The sequence below is a fragment of the Hylobates moloch genome, unplaced genomic scaffold, assembly GCF_009828535.3.
Source record: "Hylobates moloch isolate HMO894 unplaced genomic scaffold, HMol_V3 SCAFFOLD_9, whole genome shotgun sequence".
NCBI lineage: Eukaryota > Metazoa > Chordata > Mammalia > Primates > Hylobatidae > Hylobates > Hylobates moloch.
The window spans coordinates 74,907,402-74,931,593 of NW_026652284.1; the positions used below are offsets into that span (position 1 = coordinate 74,907,402).

Here is a 24,192-nt window from a genome sequence, read left to right on the forward strand (position 1 = left end):
CCTCCCAGACGGTGGGTGGTCGGGCAGAGGCGCTCCTCACCTCCCAGACGGTGGGTGGTCGGGCAGAGGCGCTCCTCACCTCCCAGACGGTGGGTGGTCGGGCAGAGGCGCTCCTCACTTCCCAGACGGTGTGTGGTTGGGCAGAGGCGCTCCTCACTTCCGAGATGGGGCGGCCGGGCAGAGGCGCTCCTCCCTTCCCAGACGATGGGCGGCCGGGCAGAGGTGCTCTTCACTTCCCAGACGATGGGTGGCCGGGCAGAGGCGCTCCTCACTTCCCAGACGGGGCAGCCGGGCAGAGGCGCTCCTCACTTCTCAGACAATGGGTGGCCAGGCAGAGGCGCTCCTCACTTCCCAGACGGGGCGGCCGGGCAGAGGGGCTCCTCACTTCTTCCCAGACGGGGTGGCCGGGCAGAGGCGCTCCTCACTTCCCAGTCGATGGGTGGTCGGGCAGAAGCGCTCCTCACTTCCCAGATGGGGAGGCCAGGCAGAGGGGCGGCCGGGCAGAGACACTCCCTACCTCCCAGACGGGGCGGCGGCCGGGCAGGGGCTGCAATCCCAGCACCCTGGTAGGCCAAGGCAGGCGGCTGGGAGGCGGAGGCTGCCGCGAGCCCAGACCACGCCACCACACTCCAGCCCGGGCAACACCGAGCACCGGGTGAGCGAGACTCCGTCTGTAGTCCCAGCACCCTGGGAGGCCGAGGCGGGCAGAGCGTTCGGGGTCAGGAGCTGGCGACTAGCGTGGCCAAGATGGCGAACGCGCGCCGGCAGGCAAAGGAGAAAAAACAGGCAGCCGTGGCGCGCGCCGGCAGTCCCAGGCAGTCCGCGGGGCAGCAGCGAGACGAGGAGATTGCTGCCCGGGCCACAGAGGGAAAAGAAAGAAAGGAAGGAAGGGAGGGAGGGAGGGAGGAAGGAAGGAAGGAAGGAAGGAAGGAAGGAAGGAAGGAAGGAAGGAAGGAAGGAAGGAAGGAAGGAAGGGAATGAAGATGCTCTTATCAGGCAAGAGGTTACCTCCTAGGAGTTGAGGGCAAAGGCCAAATCTCTTTTTAGGCAAGGTTAATCCTTTACTGCACAGTAAATAAGATACATGGGAATAAATTTCATAAAAGGCAATATATGAGGTCAGGCATGGTGGCTCATGCCTGTAATCCTAGCATTTTGGGGGCCCGAGGCGAGCAGATCAGTTGAGATCAGGAGTTTGAAACCAGCCTGGCCAACATGGTGAAACCCCGTCTCTATTAAAGATACAAAAAAATTAGCTGGGTGTGATGGCAGGCACCTGTAATCCCAGCTACTTGAGAGGCTAAGGCAGGAGAATCGCTTGAACCCGGGAGGCGGAGATTGCAGTGAGCCAAGATTGTGCCACTGCACTCCAACCTGGGCGACAGGGTGAGACTCCATATCAAAAAAAAAAAAAAGGCAATATATGAAACCCTTTGCATATTAAAGTTAATTATTCTTAAGTTGTAATTCATATAGGAGCATCTTTCTTTAATAGATGAAAGAAGAAAATGTTACCATCTTTAGAAGTTTGGAGCTTTAAATTCTTCAATTAGGTTACTTGTGTACAAACTGAATGTTTAATAGCATTGGAGATTATTATATTTAAGTTTTTGTTTTTTGTTTTTGTTTTTTGAGAGAGTCTTTGTCGCCCAGGCTGGAGAGTAGTGGCGCGATCTCGGCTCACTGCAATCTCTGCCTCCCAGTTCAAGCGATTCTCCTGCCTCAGCCTCCCAAGTAGCTGGGATTACAGGCATGCGCCACCACGCCCGGCTGATTTTGTTTTTTGAGTAGAGATGGGGTTTCTTCATGTTGGTCAGGCTGGTCTTGAACTCTTGACCTCAGGTGATCCGCCTGACTCAGCCTCCCAAAGTGCTAGGATTACAGGCATGAGCCACTGCGCCTGGCCTTGTTTTTGTGTTTTTGAGAGACAGGCTGGGTGTGGTGGCTTATGCCTATAATCCCAGCAATTTGGGAGACGGAGGCAGATCATCACTTGAGCCCAGGAGTTTGAAACCAACCTGGGCAACATGGCGAGACCCCATCTCTACAAAAAAAAAAAAACAGCTAGGCATGGTGGCATGCGTCTGTGGTCCCAGCCACTATGGAGGCTGAGGTGGATGGATTGCTTCAGCCTGGCAGTTCAAGGCCACAGTGAGCCATGATCATGCCATTGCACTCCAGTCTGGGTGACAGAGTGAGGCCGTGTCTTTAGTTAAAAAAAAAAAAAAAAAAAGACAGGGTCTCGTTCTGTCACCCAGACTGGAGTGCAGTGGTGCCATCACAGCTCACTGTGCCCTCGAACTCCCAGGCTCAAGCAATGCTCCCATGATATCCTTCCAACTAGCTGGGACCACAGGCTGGTGTCACCATGCCTGGCTAATATTTTTTAAAGTTTTTGTAGAGATGAGGTCTCACCATGTTGCCCAGGCTGGTCTTGAACTCCTGGGCTCAAGCCATCCTCCCACCTCAACCTCCCAAAGTGTTGGGATTATAGGCGTGAGCCCCTGTGCCCAGCTACATTTAAGTTTTTTTTTTAATTATGATAAAAAAGTACATAACATAAAATCTACCATCTTAATGTTTTTTAAGTATACAATTCAGCAGTGTTTAGTATATTCACACATTGTTGTACAACAGATCTGCAGAACGTTTTCATCTTGTAAATTTAAAACTGTATATCAATGAACAACTCTCTTTTTTTTCCCACCCTCAACCTCTAATAATCACCATTTTACTTTCCACTTCTTTTTTTTTTTTTTTTGAGACGGAGTTTCACCTTGTTGCCCAGGCTTGAGTGCGGTGCTGTGATCTTCACCGCAACCTCCACCTCCTGGATTCAAGCGATTCTCCTGCCTCAGCCTCCTGAGTAGCTGGGATTACAGGCATGCGCCACCATGCCCAGCTAATTTTGTGTTTTTAGTAAAGATGGGGTTTCTCCACGTTGGTCAGGCTGGACTCAAACTCCCAACCTCAGGTGATCTGCCCGCCTCGGCCTCCCAAAGTGCTGGGATTACAGCCATGAGCCACCGTGCCCAGCCTTTATTTTCCATTTCTATGAATTTGTTTACTTTAGATACCTCATGTAAGCGGAATCCTTTTTTTTTTTTTTTTTTTTGAGGCGGAGTCTCGCTCTTTCCCCCAGGCTGGAGTGCAGTGGCGCGATCTCGGCTCACTGCAAGCTCCGCCTCCCGGGTTCACGCCATTCTCCTGCCTCAGCCTCCCGAGTAGCTGGGACTACAGGCGCCTGCCGCCGCGCCCGGCTAATTTTTTGTATTTTTAGTAGAGACGGGGTTTCACCGTGTTAGCCAGGATGGTCTCGATCTCCTGACCTCGTGATCCGCCCGTCTCGGCCTCCCAAAGTGCTGGGATTACAGGCGTGAGCCACAGCACCCGGCCCACCGCGGAATCCTATAGTGTTTATCTTTTTGTGGACTGGCTTATTTCACTTAATGCCACTTCATCAAATTTCATCTATGTTGTAAGATGACAGGATTTTCTTCTTTTTCAAGGCTAAAAAATATTTCACTGTGGATACAAGGGGTCTTCAAAAAGTTCGTGAAAAATGCATATTGTGAAAAAAACTGCATGTATTCCAGTTTTTTTGTGTGTGCCAAAACCATTGTGCCCCTAGATCAGCTGCAAACAAGAGCAGAGCTTTCCTTTTTTTTTTTTTTTTTTTTTGAGACAGGGTCCTGTTCTCTTGCCCAGGCTGGAGTACAGTGGCGCCATCTTGACTCACTGTAACCTCCACCTCCCAGGTTCAAGCTATTCTCCTGCCTCAGCCTCTAGAGTAGCTGGGATCACAGGCATGTGCCACCACGCCTGGCTAAATTTTGTATTTTTATTAGAGATAGGGTTTCACCATGTTGGCCAGGCTGGTCTTGAACTCCTGATCTCAGGTGTTCCACCTGCCTCAGCCTCCCAAAGTGCTGGGATTACAGGTGTGAGCCACTGCACCCAGCCTCTTAATTTTTAAAAATTAAAAAAAGAAATTCTTTTGTAGAGACAGGGTCTAATTGTGTTGCCCAGGCTAGTCGTGAACATCTGGCTTCAAATGATCCTACTGTCTTGGCCTCCCAAAGTGTTGGGATGACAGGCATGTGCCACTGTACCCAGCCTGGATATTTCTTTATTTTCTCCATTCCATGGCTTTGCTGTTTTATAAAACCACAGAAGTTAACATTTATACTCTAGGCCCAGATTCTTCCAGTCTCTTCCAAGTTTGACACCAGGGAATATATCATAGAAGGGTCTGGTTGTTCTTATTACAAAAGTTGTCCCTTGAAATGTTATTTTTTTTCTTGATAATCTATACTAAGCACTGATATCTATTAATTTTTCTAAACTTTTCCTTTTCCATTTTTAGCAGTTAGCATCTCCTACGGAGATGGGCTCCTTTTGTTTTCTTTAAAATCTACAACATAAAGTAATGTATTTTCTTCTAATGATACAAGTTAATTTTTTCTGTACACCTAGATTTTTAATCTTTTTAATTTAAGAGTTCAATTTTTAAATCTTTCTTTTTTTATTTTTTTTTTGAGATGGAGTCTTGCTGTGTTGCCCAGGCTGGAGTGCAGTGGCCCAATCTTGGCTCACTGCAAGCTCCGCCACCCGGATTCATGCCATTCTCCTGCCTCAGCCTCCCGAGTAGCTGGGACTACAGGCGCCCGCCACCACGCCCGGCGAATTTTTTGTATTTTTAGTAGAGACGGGGTTTCCCCACGTTGCCCAGGCTGGTCTGAAACTCCTGACCTCAGGTGATCCACCACCTCGGCCTCCCAATTTGCTGGGATTACAGGCGAGAGCCACCACACATGGCCAGATTTTTGTATTTTTAGTAGAGACGAGGTTTCACCATGTTGGCCAGGCTGGTCTCAAACTGCTGACCTCAAGTGATCTGTCCCTCTCAGCCTCCCAAAGTCCTGGGATTACAGGTGTGAGCCACTACGCCCAGCCCCAGGTGTTATTTTTGCTTGTGCCATATATCTACATTAAAAAAAAAAAAAAAGCAAAAATTAGGGTAACATTGCACATGAAGTTTTGCATTTTGCTTTTTTATTTTTTATAATAATTTATTTAATCAATACCTGTTGAAGAACAGAAGTTTTTGTTGTTGTTGTTGTTGTTGTTTTTCCAATTTTCTTGGTAGTAAAACAAAATGCTATAGTTAAAACTCTTGCGTGTGGCCAGGTGAGCTGGCTCATGCCTGGAATCCCAGCACTTTGGGAGGCCAAGGCGGGCAGATCGCTTGAGGTCAGGAATTTGAGACCAGCCTGCCCAACACAGTGAAACCTGGTCTCTACTAAAAATGCAGAAATTAGCTTGGCGTGGTGGCATGTGCCTGTAATCCCAGCTACTTGGGAGGCTGAGGCAGGAGAATCACTTGAACCCAGAAGGCGGGGGTTGCAGTGAGCCAAGATCACAACCACTGTACTCTAGCCTGGGCAACGGTAAGACTCCGCTTAAAAAAAAAAAACAAAAAAACCCTTGTATGTCTATCTTTATACTCTTATGCTAATATATTTTTAGGCTACATTACTAGAAATCGCATTGCCTATCTTAGAGTTTTTTGTTTTGTTTTGTTTTGTTTTGTTTTTTTAAGACAGAGTCTCACTTTTCACCCAGGCTGGAGTACAGTGGTACGATCTCAGCTCACTGCAACCTCTGCCTCCCAGGCTTAGGTGATCCTCCTGCCTCAGCCTCCCAAGTAGCTGGGACCACAGGCATGTGTCACCATGCCTGGCTAATTTTTGTAGTTTTGGTAGAGACGGGGTTTCACTGTGTTGCCCAGGCTGGTCCCAAACTCCTGGCCTCAAGTGATCCACCCATCTCAGCCTCCCAAAGTGCTGGGATTACAGGCATAAGCCATCACTCCCAGTCCACCAAATTGCCTTCTGAAAAAGCTCTCATAGCTTATATTCTCTCCAAGAATACAGTTTTCCTGCATCCTCATCAGTATTAATGCTTTAATTTTATCCTAATTTGCTAGCCCACATATCTGCTTGATTTTTTAAAAACTGGATAACAATCTGTTGCTGAAAATTAGAGGCTAAGCTTTTTCACTGTCCCTTAACATTTTGGTATTTTCGTGAGTAGTAGGAAAGAGCTCAGAGAAGAGAAATTAGATAATAATGATGTTCACAGGTTGTCTCATGTATGACTCCATTTGTGTTTTCTAGCTTGAAGTACATCTGGATTCCTTATGTGTGCATGTTAGCAGCATTTGGTGTATGTTCCCCCGAACTTTGGATGACACTTTTCAAGTGGCTTCGATTAAGAACTGTACACCCAATATTGTTGGTGAGTCATTATTTTGCGTTAAGTATTTGTTTCTCTTCTAATTATATAAAATCAAATGCTAATAAATGGAAACTACATTGAATACAATTGAAATAGCATGAGTAAATTACATGATGACTTACAGGTAGAAAAACAGATCCTATGCAAAACATTTTTAAAAATAATTTCTGGGCAGGACGCAGTGGCTCACGCTTATAATCCAAGTGCTTTGGGAGGCTGAAGTGGGTGGATCACTTGAGGCCAGGAGTTCGAGACCAGCCTAGCCAACATAGTAAAACCCTGTCTCTACTTAAAATACAAAAAAAAATTAGCTGGGCATGGTGGCGCATGCCTGTAGTCTCAGCTACTCGAGAGGCTGAGAATTGAGAATTGCTTGAACCCAGGAGGCAGAGATTGCAGTGAGCCAAAATCACACCACTGCACTCCAGCCTGGGCAACAGAGCAAGACTTTGTCTCAAAAAAAAAAAAAAAAAAAAAAATTCTGATTATCAAAGTAATGCATTTCAATGCATACAACTTAAAAAATAAAAGATAAAAATGTACGTGAATCAGTAATGTGAGAGGTCATCAAGAATTAATTTTTATGATATATTTCTTGGTTTGATTTAGAACTATGGTATATTTTCTATGTGAATGGAACATTACATTCTGCCTGCTATGTGCTTGGGATACAAAGATAATTATAGCGTAGTTAATTTCATCAAGTGGATTATAGTCTCTGGGCGTAAAAACAGATAGTAAGAATTCGGCCCTCTGTCCCCTGCTCCCTCCGCTTCCACTTTCTTCAACCTGCCAGCTCTTCCTTCTCTCCCTGTCCTGCCTCCTAAAAAACAAAAAGAAGTTTTCATAGGGTGCTATTAGAACATAGGGAAGGGCTACTTAATTCTGTTTTTCTTTTTTTTCTTTTCTTTTTTTTTTTTTTAGGGACTCAAGGCTTTCCAATCTGAAATTGGAAATATATTTAGTTATTAGGCAAATGAAGGAGAAAGAAAGGATATTCATGGTAGAAGGAATAGACACAGAGGTAGGCAAAGAACATGATGTAATCAAAGGGACTGGGAAAAAAGCACAATATATTTAGTTTTCTTGGCACGTAAAGTGTGAGATAGGTAGGGGTGGTCAAGAAATGAGACTGGAGAAGTGGAGGAAGGTGAGGCCATGGGGTCCCTGGGTGTCATGCTGCGGAGCTGGCTCTCATGCTGTCAGCAGTGGGAAGGAATTGGGATGTGTATGTCTCATGGAAAGTGAGAGAGTCAGACTTAATTTTCTATTTGCTCACTCTTACAATTCTGTGAAGGATAGTCCTACAGGCAACAGACTTCAGTCACAGAGGAGGCCAGAGTGGATAGAAGTAATTGAAGCTTCAATTTATTGAATGTTCACTATGTCAGGTACTGTTTGAAGCATTTCACATGCTATTTAATCCTAGATTTTCTCTGTTTTATAGATAAAAAAAAAACCAAGGCTTTAATTGTTTAAATAACTTGCTTGAGATTACCAAGTTTGTAAGTATGGAAATCATGATTCACACCCAGGATTTTCTTTTCTCTTTTTTTTTTTTTTCTTTTTGAGACAGAGTCTCACTGTGTCTCCCAGGCTGGAGTGCAGTGGCACTGTCATAGTTCACTTTAGCCTTAAACTCCTGGGCTTAAGCAATCCTCCTGCCTCATCCTCCTGAATAGCTGGGACTTCAGGCACATGCCACCATGCCCAGCTAATTAAAACTTTTTTTTTTTGTAGAGACAGGGTCTCACTATGTTGCCCAGGCTGGTCTCAAACTCCTGGACTCAAGTAATCCTCCCACCTCGGCCCCCAAGTTCTGGAATTATAGGTGTGAGCTACCGCACCCAGCCACGCCTAGGTTTTTCTGACTCCAAAGCCCATTTGATTAATAGTATGCCAGATTGGAATGAAAAAAGTAGTTAGAAGATCAGTAAGCCTCACTGCTTATTAAGTATGGGGAAATGAGGAAGAGGGAGATATCTTAGATGTTTCCTGGGTTTCTGGTTGGTATGACTGGATCACACGGTCACTAAAAGACATGGGACAGTAGGCAGAGCAGGTTTTATTATAGCAGGACAATGATATATTATCTTTAATAATACTCATGTTGTATTTTGCCAGTCTTATTTTGAGGAGAGTTTATGTATTCTTATTTTAACAGACTAGTATACTGATGTATATTAGCTATTTTTCTTGTGTTAATTCATTGTTTTTTTGTTGTTAGATTTTCATGTAGTAGTGTACTATCCTTTGTAAGATCTGTATAACATAAATTTCTGGCAAATTTTTCAAATATCCACTTGCCATTTGAAATGTTATTATGAGCATTACCTTTTTAATGTTCTGCTTTAAATTTTTATAGTAAATGTTTATGTCTCACTTTACTTCCAGCTTAATATCTTTGAAAGTCATTAGTTTTCACCCATCTCATTCTGTGAACTAGGTTCTATGTTGACTTCATTTTTTTGGAAATTTGTATAACTGTAGAGATGTATAATTGGTCATAGAGTCAGTGTCCATTACCTCTAACGTGTATTCTGCAATGTATTTATCTGTAATCCTTTTTGTTTTAATATTTTAGGCTCTTATTCTGAGCATGGCTGTGCCTACTATAATAGGTCTCAGCTTATGGAAAGAGGTAAAAAAATTAGATTTTTATATTAATAAAATGTACTTTAACTACAAAGGTAGTGATAAATTTATATGTGTGGGTAGGAAACATGTTGAGACACTATCCTCACAAAATAAAATGTAATATTCTTAGTAATGCTTAATTTTTTTTGTTATTAGGAACGTTGCAGAAGAGCTAAAACATTTCTAGAATGCCACCTGATGCCATTTTCTGCAGTCTAATGCTAGTGTTAATTCAGTTTATAATTGGCAAAGGAAATTGCTGAGTAAATAGGAATTAATATTAAAACACATTTTGGTAACTCCAAAACTTTATCATCTGTGAATAGATATAAATTCTGCAAATCATTGGACCTGAAAATTTAGTTATTTATTTAATATGTGTGTGCCTGAAAGATGATCAATTTATTATTGTTTGGTAATGATAACATTATTTATTGAGTCAAAACAGTGAATTAACCATAAAATAGATGATTTGGATTGAGAAAAATAAGCAGGCCATTGAAGGAAGGCAAAGAGATCCATCATGACATTTTTTCCACGCGAACGGTGTTGCAGTATCATTTGCCTTAAGTTAGTCTGTTAGTCTTTTGAAATACTGTGGAACAGTTTTAAACTTTCTAATTACTGACATACGTCTTTTGGGGATTTTTTTTTTTTTTTTTTTGCATTTTAGTTTTTTCCCAGATTAATGACAGAACTAATGGAACTACAGGAATTCTATGACCCAGATACAGTGGAACTTATGACCTGGATAAAGTAAGGATTGAAGTGCCCAAGACTATTATTAAGCTGTTAATTAATCACTGCATGCTGTCTAATGAATTCACGGGAAATAATAAATTAATACTTCTCCAAATTTTTTCATAAAACTCAGGAGTTTTAGGGATATTTAGGTTTTGGTTGGACTTAGTGATTCTAATTTTCCGCTCATCTCCATGGGCTTGAAAATATAGCATTGGTCGGTATGAGATTTGAAACTGCCATTGTCAAACACTTAGAAATATGGGATAAAAAAGAAGAGATATCCTTTTATTTAGATACTCAAGAAGATGCTTATTTTGCCCTGTGTTGGAGGTGACTTGTCAGTGGATTATTAGTTTTGATAACCAGGGGTTTTAGATTTTAATGCCCACACAGGACAGGAGATGTGGTCTTAGGCCTATGGAAGCAGGGGATTGGAATTGAGAACCCCCCAACTCACACATATGTAACTCAGGGACCCTCAAAAGGCTACACTGGCAGTGAAAGGATAGAAGAGCAAAATACCTAGTCAGTGAAAGGATGGAATAGCAAGATACCAAGGGGTAGAGAAAGAAGATGCAAAAGCAGATCTCTCTTGCATTCATCTCTTGGTCAAAAAAATTCTGCCCTCTCAATTTATGGCAATGGATCTGAATTCATGTGGTTTTATAGTTTGAAATTATACTTGGCTAGTGTAATTTGAAATTATGCTTGTCTAATCTAAGAAATTCCAAATTAAGAAATTAGCATTAAAAGTGGTTTGGGGTTGGTCTGGAATGGGTGACACATCCTCAACCCATGTTATACAGGATTCCATAAGTAAAGTTTCATAAAGGTAAGCTCTGAAATTATAAAACACATAAACAGTTCAACGCAGCTTGTGATAAACAGCAGAATTAGACCTCTAGCTATTTCTGATAACAAAATTTATGTCATTTACGGTTTGCTACATAACAGAATGCCACAAAACTTAGTGGCTTACAAACAATAAACATTTGTTATTCCACACCGTCTTGAGAATTAGTAGGGTTAGGGTGCTGGGGAGGATTGTTTTGGTCTGGGCCAGCTCCACTGGGACTAGATAGTCTAGGGTTGGCTATGTGTCAGCTGAGGGGATCAAATTGATTTGGCCCTCTGTCTCTCATCATCTAGCAGGTTAACTTGTTTACAAGGTGGTAGTTGTAGAATTCCCAAGAGCAGCAAGAGAGGGCAATTCTCAATGTCAAGCATGTTTTAAGTCACTGCTTACATGGTGCTTACTATTGTCCTATTGGCCAAAGCAAGTCACATGATTAATACTAGCATTCCCTCCAAGACCATGACCATAGGGAGAGGAATTATTGTGGCCATTTTTGTAACCAGTCTATTCCATGGATGGAGACTATGAAATAACTACATTGAAATTTATTAAAGACATAAAAGAAGATAAGAAAACATGAAAAAGTGATGAAATACTATCAAAAAAGACCAGAAAAATATGGGAAAAAAGACAAAAAGTGTTTCTAGAAATTTAAAATTGGTTTATAGAATAGGTATGTAGAAACAAGAATAGATTTTATTATAATGTCTTGTGACTATAACGTATCTTCTATTTTATAAAAATAGTTTTCTTTAGATCACCCTTAACTATTGCCCATTAATACTTTTTGTAAATTCTGTTTTCTATTGTTGAACACTGCCTTGTGTTGTCATTAACAAAAGAGGAAGTTACATCTCTGTATGATTTACCACAGTATTTTCAAAGACAGCAAAGGCCCAAACAATTACCTACTGAATATTTATGTTGCTGGGTACAATTACTGTGTTTTATATCTGTTTCCTCACTATTGAGAACAGTGGCCATATATGCCATCTCTTTATTTCAATAGCCTGGCACTGTCCCTAGCACATAGAGGTGGGTGCTTAATGTTAAATTCAGACAGTGAATAAATAAGTGAATGTATTAGAACAGCCCTTTGGGACCTGCTTGTAGGTTTTCCACTTTGCAAGTAGCATCTGTCTGGGACTTGGGATAATGATTCAGAGTGGAGAAGTCCTATATGTTCTGCCTGGAGACAGACACATGGGTAAAGACAGAGAAGGAGCAGAAGGAGAGGTGGATTTGGAAGAAGTTGGGTTGTAGGTGGTTAATTTGCAAAAGATGGAGTTGACAATTCACAGTATCATCACTGAAGTAGCCACCTTATCTAAAATAATATATTCTTGTTACTATCCCCTTACTCTGCATTATTTTTAATCATATTATTACCACCCAATATGTATGTTTACTTCTTAATGTCTTCCCCCTGCTCCTCCTTTTTAGAAAAGTTCTGTATCTTCAGCAGAAGTGTCTGTTGCATAGTTAGGTGCCCAATTTTTTTGAATGAATCAATAAATGAAATGAAAACTGGCATTGAAATTTAAATGTGTAAACATTGTAAGTTGTCTGGTATTTCAGAGTTGATATAGATCAGTGATCTAAATAGTATACTTGCCTTTTCAGTGTGCAAATCTTTATGGTTCTTTGCAGAAGGCAAGCTCCAGTTGCAGCTGTGTTTGCAGGGAGTCCACAGTTAATGGGTGCAATTAAATTATGCACTGGATGGATGGTGACAAGTTTGCCTCTTTACAATGATGATGATCTTCTCAAGAGAAATGAAAATGTAAGACATTTTAAATTCTACATTTGGATCTCTTTCCAGCACTTTGTATTTTAGCATAGTCTGCAGTATACATATGCTTCTAGGTAGCTAGGAAAGTCCAAACAATTTTAGAAGAGTTAATTAACTTCCGTTTTAAAAAACCTGTATAATTAATAATACAGTTAACCAAGAGGAGACCCAAAATTAAAATATTAAGTTCTTTGTTTTATGAACAATATTGATATGTTTCTAGGAAAAATACTTAATTTTCCACAAAGTATCAAGGGACCTAATGTGTAATATTTTACCCAGGCTGGAATACAGTTGTGCAAACTCAGCTCACTGCAACCTCCGCTTCCTGGGTTCAAGCGATTCTCCTGCCTCCAAGCGATTCTCCTGCTTCAGCCTCCTGAGTAGCTAGGATTATAGGCACTCACCACCACAGCCAGCTAACATTTTTTTAATTCACCCAGGCTGGAGTACAGTGGCGCAATCTCGGCTCACTGCAACCTCCGCTTCCTGGGTTCAAGCAATTCTCCTGCCTCTGCCTCCTGAGTAGCTGGAATTACAGGCACCAGCCACCACAGCCGGCTAACGTTCTTTTTAAAATATTGTTCTCAATCAAATTTTTATTTTATTTTTTATTTTATTTATTTATTTTTTTGAGACAGAGTCTTGCTCTGTCACCCAGGCTGGAGTGCAATGGTGCGATCTCGGCTCACTGCAACCTCCACCTCCCAGGTTCAAGTGATTCTTCTGCCTCAGTCTCCCGAGTAGCTGGGATTACAGGCACCGGTCACCATGACCAGTTAATTTTTGTATTTTTTAGTAGAGACAGGGTTTCACCATGTTGGTCAGGCTGGTGGTGAACTCCTGACCTCAGGTGATCCACCTGCCTTGGCTTCCCAAAGTGCTGGGAATACAGGCGTGAGCCACCGTGCCCAGCCCTCAATCAAATTTTTAAAAGAAGGCTGTCAATTAATATCTTGGTATTACATTTTGTCTTTCTCAGCTAAAGTTCTATTGTTGCTTATAAAACACTAATTTATTTTTTAATAAATGGGCAGTTACTGACTCAGTATAACATTAGAATGGTATCTAATTAATTATAGTTTAGATAATGTCTTATTTTGAATGTTTGGTATGGATTTAAATGGTAACTTCATATCTGAAAGCAATGATCAACTGAACCCGAGTTCCCAATATTCTGTTTTTCAATTTTAGATAATTTCATACAGTTTTTAAGCATATTCTAAGTTAAGGAAGAAATACAGTAATATAGAAATTAAGAATGCAGACTCAGAAATTTGAGTACCTGAACCCAAATGCTAGCTCTGCTGTGTATTAGCTTCGTGACCTTAAGCGAGTTACCAAATCTGGAGATTAGGTGAGAATAATAGTTCTCACCTCCTACTTGTGAGAATTAAATGAGATAATGTACAATGCCTGAAACACAGTAAAATTTTAAAGTTTGCTATTATGTTATTATTCTGTACTATTAAGTGGTTGTTGCATGCATACACATATACATAGACACAACACAAGTACAAAGAGGAGCAAAAAAGCAGGAACAATCAAACAATTCTGCCTACAAAAATCTAAGAAGTTGTCATAAAAGGCAGTCGCTCGATCTGGGCTTTGAAAGATGATTAGAAACTTGTTTGGAAAAGAAATATATACAATTCCAGGCTGAAAAAGTAACATGAGCCAAGGAATTTGTATAGTCTTGAAAGTAGGAAAGAAAATGAGGCCGAATTCTGATAGACCTGGAATGTCATGCTGAAAAATTTAGACTTATCCTTGAGGCAGTTAAGAGACATGACTTTTAGTAAACCTGGCAGTGGAATGATTAGATCTGCTTTGGGGAGTTAATTATGGTCATGGCGGAAAGAACAGATTGAAGCAGGCAGGGGAGAGATCAGAGATGGGGAGATCTACCTGAGAATGATTTCCTTGAGAGACAGCAGCCATCTCTGATGAGTATTTGCTGCACCTCCAAAAGATAGAGTTGCTTAGGCAGAATATAGACAGCATATTCCTGAATTTTATTTTTTGTGGATTTAAAACAAACTCTGTGACTTTGTTTTCTTTTGGTTGTTCTTTTTCTAATATGGAATTTCAGAATTACTTGTAATTAGGTCAGAGTTCTACTTAGGTTCTAATTTAAACATTTTAGAGTTTTAAGTTTTATGTAACTTGTCTATGAGAATAGTAACCATGGTTTTTGAAACCTTTGTCTTTCTGTATGGTATGTAGTACATAGCAGGTATTGAGTAAATTTGTTGTTAAGCTAAAATCCAAACTGAACTCCATAAATGAGACCATATCGTTTATTTATTTTTTAATTTTAATTTTTTTTGTTGTTGTTGTTGATGAGTCTCGCTCAGGCTGGAGTGCAGTGGCACAATCTCAGCTCACTGCAGCCTCTGCCTCCTAGGTTCAACAGTTCTCCTGCCTCAACCTCCCGAGTAGCTGGGACTACAGGCGCACAACACCATGCCTGGCTAATTTTTTATGTTAGTAGAGACAGGGTTTCACCATGTTGCCCAGGCTGGTCTTGAACTCCTGAGCTCAGGCAATCCACCTACCCACCCTCCCAAAGTGCTAGGATTACAGGAGTGAGCTACCATGCCCGGCCATTTATTTATTTATTTTTATTTTTAATTAATTTATTTTTTTGAGATAGAGTCTCACTCTGGTATGGTATGGATTTAAATGGTAAGTAACTTCATATCTGAAAGCAATGATGAACTGAACCTGAGTTCCCAATATTCTGTTTTTCAATTTTAGAGAATTTCGTAAAGGCTGGAGTGCAGTGGCGTGATCTCGGCTCACTGCAACCTCCATCTCCCAGGTTTAAGCGATTCTCCTGCCTCAGACTCCCGAGTAGCTGGGACTACTGGTGCATGCCACGGCGCCCAGCTAATTTTTGTATTTTTAGTAGAGATGGGGTTTTGCCATGTTGGCCAGGCTGGCCTCAAACTCCTGATCTCAAGTGATCCGCCTGCCTGGGTCTCCCAAAGTGCTGGGATTACAGGCGTGAGACACCACGCCTGGCTGACCATATCATTTAAATTAGACAGAGTCTCTAATTCGTAATATATGGCTAATCCTTATATAATCCCCTGGGCCAGTGATTCTTAACCTGGGAGAATTGTTCTCCGAGGGGACATTTGGCAGTGTCTGGAGACATTCTTTTGTCACCATGTCATAACAGGAAGAGGGATTCTACGAGCATCTTGTAGGTAGAGACCAGGAATGCTGATCTACATTGCAGAGAACATCTGCCCTCGTGTCCCAACAAAGAATGATCTGGCCTAAAATGTGAATAGTGCCAAGGTTGAGAAACTCTGCTCTAGGCTATCAGTAAGTTATTACAATCGCATAGAAGTGTTTTTTTTTTTTTTTAATGCCCCAGTAGTATGTTTCAGTTTCTTAACACTTAAAAATAAATAAAATTATAAATAACTATCAATAGGTATAGGATGGATAGGATAGAACCATTCCCACTGAAACGTATTTAGTGTAGTGAAATGAGGGAGACACTTCCTCTTGATGTATTGGCATTCTGTGTGCCACAGAATGTTGAAGGTGGGTATTCCTAGCATGTCAGTGGACATGGGAACTGAAGGTACTAGATACTACACTTGATCTTAGCCAAAAGGCCGAGAAGCGATGAAGGTACTAGATAGGCAGCTATGGTGACAGGTAGGAGGCAGCTACTGGATATTCTGCAAATAGATTGGAATCTTATTCATTCTAGATTTCAAATCTCAGTATTTTCAGGACAAATAGTATATGATACTATGGGCCTAATATTTGTGGTTTTACTACTTTTTGAAGGATATCAAGAGTTGATCCAATATTAACATTTCAGAAAGACTGAAAAGCTTTATCTAATAAGATCCAGAGCTTATTATCTAATAAGTTCAGAAAAATTATAGTAAAAAGCACCACATAATCCAAACATGAGTTTTGATATATAGATGAATATTTATATTTATAAAAATAAATATATTTTTCATGTATAATACTCAGTACTTAGAACACAGTAGATGCTTGATGTATAGTTTCAATTTACTGAAGTTTTAAATGTACTTTAGATTTTATTTTAATTATATTCTTTCAGATCTACCAAATCTATTCAAAGCGATCTGCTGAGGATATTTATAAAATACTGACATCTTACAAAGCTAATTACCTAATTGTAGAGGATGCTATCTGCAATGAGGTGGGACCCATGAGAGGCTGTAGGGTTAAAGATTTATTAGACATTGCAAATGGCCATGTAAGTAACCATTTGGAAAGTTATATATATATATTTCTTTTTTAGAAAAATGACTTTATTTAAACTTGTAATCTTTAAACTTTATTTTTGGAACTTAACTAAGAATATAATTGAGTTATGTAATAATGGGGAAAGCTTCTTAAAAGTAGTTTGAAGTATTTTTTCAACATACAAAAGAAAATCTGGGCATTTTTGCAAAAATAATAAAAAATAATAATGATATTACCAATACCGGAATTCCTTATTCATTGCCTGTACTTATTCAGGTTTCATCATTCATAAACAAAAGATGGCATAATTTGATTTGAATGATGATTTTATTTTATTATAATAATCTAAAGAGCAACTGGTCACCTTGTTATATTCTTATGTTGAGAAATTTCTTGTAATTTGATTCATATCTAGAAAAATTGCATACTAAATTAACACAGTGCCTGTACATTGAGTCCCTATTATCCACAAAAACGAGTATATTAAAAGCCATGTCAGTTGTTAGGACTTAGCTGTATCTTAATTTCTATATTGATTTCAGCTATTTTACCTAGCTGTGTTTTCCATAAGAAGACCGAAGACTGACCGCGCGCGCGCGTGTGTGTATTTGTGTCTTTCCCCCAGCCCCCATGGCCTTCCAATGAAGGCAGTTTGTATATCTGAGACTTAATGCTAGCTGGAGTGGATTCTTGACTCCTGAGAAAGCTGGGAGTGAGGGATCATAGGAAAAGTTTAGTAAGTCATTGTAAGTGGTAGTAGATATACTATTCAGGTTGCAGCCAAGATTTTTTCTGTCTTTTCCTAAACAATCATAGCTCTTTGTCTTATCCAAGATCAGTTTGGAGGTAAGAAATTAGTTTTTGTGATTTCTACCTATCTTTTCCTCATGACCCCTTAATCTTGTAATATAAACTTATTCTGTTTTATGGTGCATGTATTTTGAATTTCTCTGTTGGTACTTAGTGGCTGTGATCTTTGGTTTACTGGTGACAAAAATGGAATTTTATGAAGCCTCGGGTACAGTTTCAGTAATTGGTGCTGTCTTGCTATCTGCTCTCTGGAGTCTTTCTGTTCTGCTCTGGTACCCACTTTTCTGCTGTTTTGAAGATCAGCTTACTTCTCCTTTCATGTCATGCCTGGCATGGACTTAAGCTAATCCATCCTTTTAAAGTTGGCTATCTGACATCTTTCATAGCCATTAAAATATTACTTAATTTTTTTATAAAAACTCCTTCAAGCTAACTAAGCTATCTTAGTGAATATCATTCAGTGAAATTGTAAAGGTCTGCACTAAGTCACGAAAGTTTCCTTGCTTACTAAATAATTGTGAGTCAATTCTACACAAGAGAAGAGTGAATATATTTAGGAATATAATATGTTCATTTCTCAGCCTTGGTAGGATGCATGATAAGGTTCTTCAGAGCAATGATAATGGATTATGGAAACATTGCCTTCTAAATTTTAGGATAAAATCTTTTAAAAATTGGAAACCTTTGTACTGGTTTCTCAGTGTCAGTGAGAAGTTCAGGAGTATAGTGGGCATGGTGACTCAATTATGAAGAGGCTTCTATTTGCTAACAGTGAGATGTTTTATAGACAATGTTTAGCAGTAATGTGTTTTTTTCATATAAATATAGTCATTTGTATATTGATTGCATTTCTGCTATAAGCTTAATAAGCTTTTTAATACTATGTTTTATATCTTTTAATAGATGGTTTGTGAAGAAGGTGACAAGCTAACCTACTCAAAATATGGGCGATTTTGTCATGAGGTCAAAATTAACTATTCTCCATATGTGAATTATTTCACTAGAGTATACTGGAACAGATCCTACTTTGTATATAAAATCAACACTGTGATATCCTTCCAGTCTTGAAAAATAACAGAGCCTGCATTTCAAAGACTACCTGAAGTAAAATGCAGTTTTCTTCTACCTACTTGGTGTCTTTTACAGATCAGAGTATGGACATTTGAAATATTGCTGCTTCTTTCCCCCTTCTGCCGTTAACTGGATCCAGAGTTCTGTGGGAAATAGAAGGTCAAGCATTACTGTCCTTTGATTAAATGTGATATCTACCACTCTGCAATATTCCAGACAGGTGTCTTCCTTACTGTTACATGGTCTTTAACACTTTTACTGATTGCAACATTTTCCCCATAAAATCTTCATTCTATTATAATATTGATCTTGAATATGAATGTGTTCAAGGTCAGAATACATTTCTCAAACATAACATTTAATAAATACTTAATGTGATATAATTATTTTATAGAAGGAAAGAATAATTCCGATCTTCAAGCAAGTTTCTGAAGGTATTTTATGATGTATAACAACTGAAGTTTTACAATAAAAACTAATTTAAATGTTAGCTGAAGATATGTGGCATTTAAATTAAAATGGAAATTATATAAAGGACAGTGATTTTTAAGGATATACATAAAGATATATTTAGAATTTTCATGATACTGTTCTCCTCATCTACTGCTTATGTGAGAACTTTCTTAGTAACACATAATGCATGATGTTACTGCATTTTCTAAATGACTAGTGATTAGTTTTTTCACTTATGCCTATTAATTTGATACCAATTTAATCATGATAAAACAATAACTGTTACATATATTTTGTTAAATGGACATTTAAAAGAATATTGTTCAGGTTTTTTTTTTTAAATACTGATATGGGGCATACAGTCTATTCACATGTTTTCTACTGAAGTACTAAGTAAAAAAATTAAATCATTATCAGAATAAAAATATGTGTTCTAAAATGAACAACAATTTCTGGGGATATATGCAGGTGTTGTTAAACATACCTCTGCATGCAGATATAAAACACAAGCAATGTTATTTATGAAACTGTGATGCAGTCTTCAACATCAAGAAAAAATTACAACTATAATAAAATTTACAACACAGTTTCACAGTCTAAATGCTATGTTCCTTTAAGTATTTTCATATTTTTAATCATTTATTAAGAGAAAATTGTAAAAAGTTAATTTGGCCTTATAGAGAGGTTCAGGATAGATGTAGCCTATAGATGTGTCATTTTAATAAGTTGGGATACATGTTTAGTTTTTCCTTATACTCCTGTTCAGTGAACAGATTTTCATAATTCTCACTTGTTAAAGTGCTGTAAAAATTGCATTTTCAGTACTCTAAATTACTACATTAGAAGAGAGCACTTCTCCGTTGTCTTTATTTTCTGTTATATATGTATTGTAAAAGTACACTACATTAGAAGGGAACTTTTCCATTGTCTTTATTTTCTGTTATACATATGTTGTAAAAGTACATGCATTCTTAGACTAACTCAGATGCTTTGCTCTTTTGGAGCTTAAGAATTGTTTGATGGTGAGGTCGTATATCTGATAGATTAGTTTCAGTGGTTCTCATTTCACTTTTATACATAATTTCTTAACCATATTAAGATAGTTGCAGGCAGTGTACTTCAGGTTGACTCTGTACATCTGAATAGTGAGTCACTAGTATTTTGCTTCAAGCCTTCTGAAAATATGACCATAGTTACCTAAGTACACAGTGAATAGTCACATAGTAGTACTTGTGATTAGAGCATGTAAAACAATGTAATTGAAAAGTCAGCTTCCATATTTTGAAGGGGAAATAGAACACCCTACTTTTTATCTAGTGTGAAATATTTAATCGAATTTTTGTTGATTTATATTATGTCACCTGCGCTGAATTAGGTTTGGTACTTGTGTTTTGTTTGACATATTAGTAAGTTACTTTTGCTTCTTTCTGTCAACTCATTTCTTAAATAAAATTGATCTGGAAAAATTGTTAATGGGATGTTTTAAATAATGAATTTTTCATCCAGCATCAGTTGAAAAGGAAAAGAAAGCTTTATTATGGAAATGACAATATTGAATATGACAGATAAGTTTATTTGCTTCTGTTTTAACTGCAGTTAAAACAATAGTACTAGACAACTTTAAGTGGAAAGCATTTAGTTTATTTCTTCGCTTATTTGTAGAGTGAACAAATGATTCACAATTCTACAAGTAATTCCACTTAGGTAACTTACAGTTGTTAGGTTTGACAATAAAGATCTACTATGAGAGGAGAAGAGTTTATGGGTTTTGGGTGGAAGGAATTTCTCGAAGAAATAAAAAATGTTATTTGCCCTTGATATTGCAAACCCACTGATACAAGTGCCTTGAATTTATTATTATTATTTTTTTTAATTTTTTTGAGATGGAGTTTCACTCTTGTCTCCCAAGCTGGAGTGCAATGGTGCAATCTCGGCTCACTGCAACCTCCGCTCACTGCAACCTCCGCCTCCCAGGTTCAAGTGATTCTCCTGCCTCAGCCTCGGGAGTAGCTGGTGGCACCTGCCACCACGCCTGGCTAATTTTTGTATTTTTAGTAGAAACGGGGTTTCACCATGTTGGCCAGGCTGGTCTCGAACTCCTGACCTCAAATGATCCACTCACCCCAGCCTCCCAAAGTGCTGGGATTACAGACGTGAGCCACTGTGCCCGGCACAAATCTTTGTTAAAAGTAGAGATGGAGGCCAGGCACGGTGGCTCAATCCTGTAATCCCAGCACTTTGGGAGGCTGAGGCAGGCAGATCACGAGGTCAGGAGATCGAGACCATCTTGGCTAACACGGTGAAACCCCGTCTCTACTGAAAATACAAAAAATTAGCCGGGCATGGTGGCGGGCGCCTGTAGTCCCAGGTATTCGGGAGGCTGAAGCAGGAGAATGGCGTGAACCGGGGAGGTGGAGCTTGCAGTGAGCCGAGATCATGCCACTGCACTCCAGCCTGGGCAACATCGCAAGACTCCTTATCAAAAAAAAAAAAAAAGTAGAGATGGGATTTCTAGCCTCCTAAGTTAATTTAGCCTCCCAAATGCCAGACAAACAATCTAACATAAAATTTACCTTGAATAAGATATATGATATTGATTTTGAGCTGCTTTATATTTTTTCTAACTTTGGCATCTGTATCTTGGTGCTTTCTGTTAGACTGGTAGAGTTTAAGAACCTAAGGAGTATGCATTGTACTTCAGCGCTAACTTTTTTCTTCATTACTTTCTGTGTATATAGACAGCATATTTTTTTTTTGTAGAACATTAACCCAGATTGCTAATAGCTTCATGTTATGGCATTCTTCCACCAGTCCAGATTGATTTAAGGAAAAGCAGAAGTGGAAGTCAAAGTGTGTTATAAATTGAGACTGAAAAACATGCTTTAAAAAAATAGATTTAATTTCTTACACTGTGAATAGCCATTGTATTGTTTTGTTTCTGATAAATCAGTTGTTTTGGGCCCCTATTTTTGAACTGTTAAAGAATTTTGATGCTTTTTGTGGATAAAAGTAGTGCCTCTCTTTATACAACTGATGGAGTTTTAAAAAGTATGTAAGTGGCCTTTTTTGTTAAACTTATTTTAAATGCTTTAGTATTTAACGGGTATATGTTATTAATCTGCATATTTAAAAACTTTTTGTAACGTGAATAACTACTTCCTGATTTACATCTCAATATATTCTCCTTTCATTTGCCCAATTTAAAAAATACGTACTCTCTATTGTTGCTGTTTACTAATAGTTTTAGATCCCAATGTGTATTAGAATTATAGCTACAAAAAGTTGCAAGTAAAATTTAGCGATTTCCTATTGAAACAGGATCTCATTAGTATGTTTTTTAATGTGTAGAATTAACACTTTAAATAAACAGGTGTGAAAATTGTAAAGGAATATATATGACAATTATTTTCTGTACATTAATGTCTAAACATTATACTTACTTGTTTTTCATAATAAAAAAAGAAATTTTGGAACCAAATTTGCTGAGTTTAGCATAAAAGCATCTTCGAATTATTTCTGAGTTTCCTAAAATGTGCAACATTTTAATCTTGGCATATCTAATCCTATGTGCTGTTCTATAAGAGGTACACTGGACTTCTAACCACTATATGTATTTAGTAGAATAATGGTATCACAAAGGAACAAGAATTCCAAACTTATAGTTTGAAATGTCTCATAAACAACCCTTTCGTATTTTAAGTTAGTAGCTTTGTATAGCTATTTAACACAGATGAGTATAGTTAGCTTTATATATATTATCCTCTGAATCTTATCTATGACAATGTGTATTTAGATTAAATATGTTCCTCCTGTAACTAAAGTTGCATCTTTGCAAAGGATCAAAGTTCATTTCAGCAGACACAAATTCTTTTTTTTTTTTTTATTATTATACTTTAGGTTTTAGGGTACATGTGCACAATGTGCATGCAGGTTTGTTACATATGTATCCATGTGCCATGTTGTTTTGCTGCACCCATTAACTGGTCATTTAGCATTAGGTATATCTCCTAATGCTGTCCCTCCCCCCTCCCCCCACCCCACAACGGTCCCCGGAGTGTGATGTTCCCCTTCCTGTATCCATGAGTTCTCATTGTTCAATTCTCACCTATGAGTGAGAACATGCGGTGTTTGGTTTTTTGTCCTTCCGATAGTTTACTGAGAATGATGTTTTCCAGTTTCATCCATGTCCCTACAAAGGACATGAACTCATCATTTTTTATGGCTGCATAGTATTCCATGGTGTATATGTGCCACATTTTCTTAATCCAGTCTATCGTTGTTGGACATTTGGGTTGGTTCCAACTCTTTGCTATTGTGAATAGTGCCGCAATAAACATACGTGTGCATGAGCAGACACAAATTCTTTAAAAGATTTGGGCTATAAACTAACACGTCAAATTTTGTAATAATCAATATACTTTTATCAAGAAGGAAATTATTTCATGCTTAATTACCCTCCTTATTTTGTTTCCATAATAAAACTGTTTTCAGAATTTTAAGTTCTTTTATTTATACATGAGCTTTTTTGGTGACAGCTTTGCTGAGATATAATTCATATACCGTATAATTCACCCATTTAAAATGTATAATTCAGCTGGGTGCAGTGGCTCATGCCCGTAATCCCAACACTTTGGGAGGCTAAGGTGGGCAGATTGCTTGAACCCAAGAGTTTGAGACCAGCCTGGGCAACATGGAGAAACCTGCTCTCTACAAAAAAAATGCAAAAATGTAGCCGGATGTGGTGGCACACACCTGTAGTCCCAGCTACCTGGGAGGCTGAGGCAGGAGGATCACTTAGGTCAGGGAGGTGGAGGTTGCAGTGAACTGTGATCACACCACTGCACTCCAGCTTGGATGACAGAGGGAGACCCTGTCTCAATAAATAAATAAATAAATAAATTAAAAAAAATACATAATTCGGTGGTTTTTAGTATGTTCACAGAGTTGTGCAATTATCACCACAATCGATTTTAACACATTTTTATTACTCCCAAAAGAAACCTCATACCCTTCTGGCTGTCAACCCAATCATTCTATCCTCCCTAGCCCTAGGCAACCGCTACTAATCTACTTTCTATGTCTATGTTTGCCTATTCTGGACATTTCATATAAATTGAATCATACAACATGCTTCTTTCACTTGGAATCTTTTTAAGGTTCATCCATGTTGTTCCATGTATCATTAATTCCTTTTTAGTGCCACACAATATTCCACTGTATATATATATCACATTTTATCCATTCATTAGTTGATAGATATTTGTGTTGTTTCTACTTTTTA

At 38.8% G+C, this 24,192-nt stretch overlaps 1 protein-coding gene and 1 pseudogene across 6 annotated transcripts in view; one reads left to right on the forward strand and one right to left on the reverse strand.

Moving 5' to 3' along the window:
- The window catches only part of DPY19L4 (dpy-19 like 4), an 83,391-nt gene extending 61,002 nt beyond the window's left edge, over positions 1–22,389 (forward strand). For all 6 annotated transcript variants that reach the window (XM_032760069.2, XM_032760070.2, XM_032760071.2 and 3 more), the window contains 6 exons: positions 6,180–6,300; positions 8,885–8,941; positions 9,611–9,693; positions 12,188–12,320; positions 16,429–16,587; positions 18,291–22,389. In XM_032760069.2, coding sequence (XP_032615960.1) covers positions 6,180–6,300; positions 8,885–8,941; positions 9,611–9,693; positions 12,188–12,320; positions 16,429–16,587; positions 18,291–18,455 — 718 coding nt within the window. In that variant the 3' untranslated portion in view covers positions 18,456–22,389. The remainder of the gene's footprint in view (positions 1–6,179; positions 6,301–8,884; positions 8,942–9,610; positions 9,694–12,187; positions 12,321–16,428; positions 16,588–18,290) is intronic.
- On the reverse strand, positions 15,886–15,976 carry LOC116814055 (U2 spliceosomal RNA; annotated as a pseudogene).
- Positions 22,390–24,192: the final 1,803 nt, after the last annotated feature.